The sequence below is a fragment of the Protobothrops mucrosquamatus genome, unplaced genomic scaffold (genome assembly GCF_001527695.2).
Source record: "Protobothrops mucrosquamatus isolate PMUCROS unplaced genomic scaffold, P.Mucros_1.0 scaffold_164, whole genome shotgun sequence".
Lineage (NCBI taxonomy): Eukaryota > Metazoa > Chordata > Lepidosauria > Squamata > Viperidae > Protobothrops > Protobothrops mucrosquamatus.
Window position 1 is genome coordinate 10184 of NW_015386240.1, and position 2914 is coordinate 13097.

Here is a 2914-nt window from a genome sequence, read left to right on the forward strand (position 1 = left end):
CAAGGTTGCCTACCCCTGCCCTAGCCCCTGCCACGCTAGCAATTTGAAAGCATGCAAATACAAGTAGATAAATAAGTAAGGACATTCCATGACATCATGTTGGCCGCATGAGCGCAGAAAGGTCTTCAGACAGCACTGGCTCAATGGCTCTTGAAACGGAGATGAGCACTGCCCCCTATAGTCAGCAACAATTAGTGGAGTAAAATCCACAGGGATTCCTCCCCCCCCCCTTTTTTTGAGCATTTGGATCAGATATGAGGAGGTAAATTCTAAGTACTAGCAGAATGTTTGTGTAATGCAGAATATGCACCGTATGATTTATATATAAAGCTAGCTATTTTTCTCAAGCAAAATGACTTTGCTTTAGACATTCCAGTTTTCATGGCTTTGCACATAAAATGTTGCATCAAACAGTGGGTTGACCATTTTTGTCAATTAACAAATAGCATGTAGAAAAAAATGTTCTGGTTACAACATTATATGTATGTGGAAATATATTACATTAATAAGGGATCTTAGAGAAGTAAGCATAAGAATTTTGTATTTGTGGTAATATATTTTTCAGTAGATTTCAAAATAATATGAAATTTAATTTAGTGACATGGTTATAATCTCTCTTGGTGCAGATGTATCATATCCATCATGCTGTGATATTTCAAACTTACTATTGAAGCCCCAGTTTTATTGTTTTTATGGCAGTCTTTATTTTAGCAGTTCTTATGATTTGATCGGTTGTTTTGGCACAAATTATTATAAATAATTATTTAAATTATTTCATTTTCTTTGGTTTTAGATGTTTTGAATGGAAAATAATATGCAATATGAATACAATGTGACATGCAAATATTTTCAAATAATCTCCTTTAAATGTTCCCATCATATGCAAATACAATTTTTTCTGCAGGATCCAATCTGGGTCGGTCACCGGGAGCAGAGGTTTTGCCTTCCGAGCTTTCAGACTAGGGCTGGAGCCCATCCTCAGGGAACGTCTCTCTGGCAGAGTGTGAGGGTCCCTAGCGAGGGGCTCCAACATGAGTCCAAAAGTTTGGAAGACAAAATCTCCAGTCTCAGTAACAAATCCAGATTGGATCCTGCAACATTATCCTGGGGCACATATATTCGCCTTCATTCGTGACATTCTCTTCTTATTGTATAACAAAATTAATGTATCCAACTCCCTCTCATTAAACCACAGGGAACCATATACATATAAGGTTTAGACTTTTCTAATATAGATATACATTTCAAGAACTATTAGGAAATAAGTGATTTGGTGTATGTATTTCATTCAGACATAGTAACTAATCATTTCCGGTATTATCCTTTGTTTCAGATATTGATGAATGTGCCTTCCAGAATATATGTGTGTTTGGTACTTGCAATAACTTACCTGGCATGTTTCACTGTATTTGTGATGATGGCTATGAACTGGATAGAACTGGAGGAAATTGTACAGGTAAAAGAATATGTCTCTGGGTAGGTAGGTGTGTGTGTATAACCAATCCTCTATGTAAAGAGGTCAAAACGGAAACATTACTGACACAAACAGAAAGTTATTACCTGCACTATTGTTCATTTATAATATTTTTTTTCCATAAGAACTGTCAGCATATTTCCAAAAATGCAAAATTACATATTCTTCCGATGAACAGATTAGGTAAAAGCCATAATTATAAATAATCTTCAAAAGAAAAATAACAGGATAAAAAGGATATATACACTAAAGTATAATTATATTTAAGCTAAAATAATACTATTAATAGCTATGAATTTCAATTATATTTTATGTTAGATTTTGGTTAAAAGAAAAAATTCTGACTTCTTTTTTCATTAAACTGATCATTGCTAGAATATGAGTGGCGCAGTGGCCTATAGGTGAAGAAACTCACTTCTGACTCAGAATGTTGAGAATTCAATCCTAGGCAGAGACAGATGTTTCTCTATCAGGACGCAAAGAGAAAATACCTGCTGCAAACTCTGCATAGCTGTCAGGAAGGGCATCCGGCCAGTAAATGCTCAGCTCCATTCAGTCATTCTGAATCCACCCCCCAAAAAAGGGATTATAGGAATGTAAAATTTTTTTTAAAAAAAAATCATTGCTAGAATATAGCCATTAAATCAAAATACAATGAAGTGTTGATTGGTTCAGTATTTCAGAAACTGGCTGAGATTAATAGATTGTGTTAAGTAAACAGTTAAGAAGGAAGTATGTTTATTTTTTTATTATAAAAGAACTAATGAAATGAATATAAAGGCTTAAGTTTAATTTCAGATGCATGTTTCTTACTTTAGATATTGATGAGTGTGCTGATCCTATAAATTGTGTCAATGGCTTTTGTGTAAATACTCCTGGAAGGTATGAATGTAACTGTCCTCCAGATTTCCAGCTGAACCCAACAGGAGTTGGCTGTGTTGGTATGTAGAATTATACATATAATTATTTTATATAAATGGAAAGGGAAGGCTACCATATGGATATCTGTTGTAGGAGACAAGCATTGGGGTATGTTATATATGTTTGTGTTATAAACACAGCTTTATTACATGGTGTATTTTGTGATATGCCTGGTGACTTGAAAGAGAATATATTTTTAGGTTTAGTAGCTAGGTTAGGTGAAAAAACAGCTTGATAATCATAGTCAATGCTTCATAGCCATTACAATAAACAAGCTGTACTTACCTGGCATGTTTATGTAAGTCTTCTTGGATTGTTTATTGGCAGCGGACCAGGATACCTTCGAGACCGCCTTCTGCCACAGATTACCTCCCATCGGCCAGTACGCTCCCACAGGGTGGGTCTCCTCAGGGTGCCGTCGGCCAGACAGTGCCGGCTGGCGACCCCAAGGGGGAGGGCCTTCTCTGTGGGAGCTCCCACCCTCTGGAATGAGCTGCCCCCAGAGATCAGGGTGATCCC

The 2914-nt window shown here is 36.4% G+C and overlaps 1 protein-coding gene across 1 annotated transcript in view; it reads left to right on the forward strand.

The window, feature by feature from the left end:
* Positions 1 to 2914, forward strand: part of LOC107292287 (fibrillin-2) — a gene marked incomplete at its 5' end in the record, with an annotated part of 40506 nt that overhangs the window by 5786 nt on the left and 31806 nt on the right. The window contains 2 exons of the mRNA XM_015821371.1: positions 1334 to 1456; positions 2293 to 2415. Coding sequence (XP_015676857.1) covers positions 1334 to 1456; positions 2293 to 2415 — 246 coding nt within the window. The remainder of the gene's footprint in view (positions 1 to 1333; positions 1457 to 2292; positions 2416 to 2914) is intronic.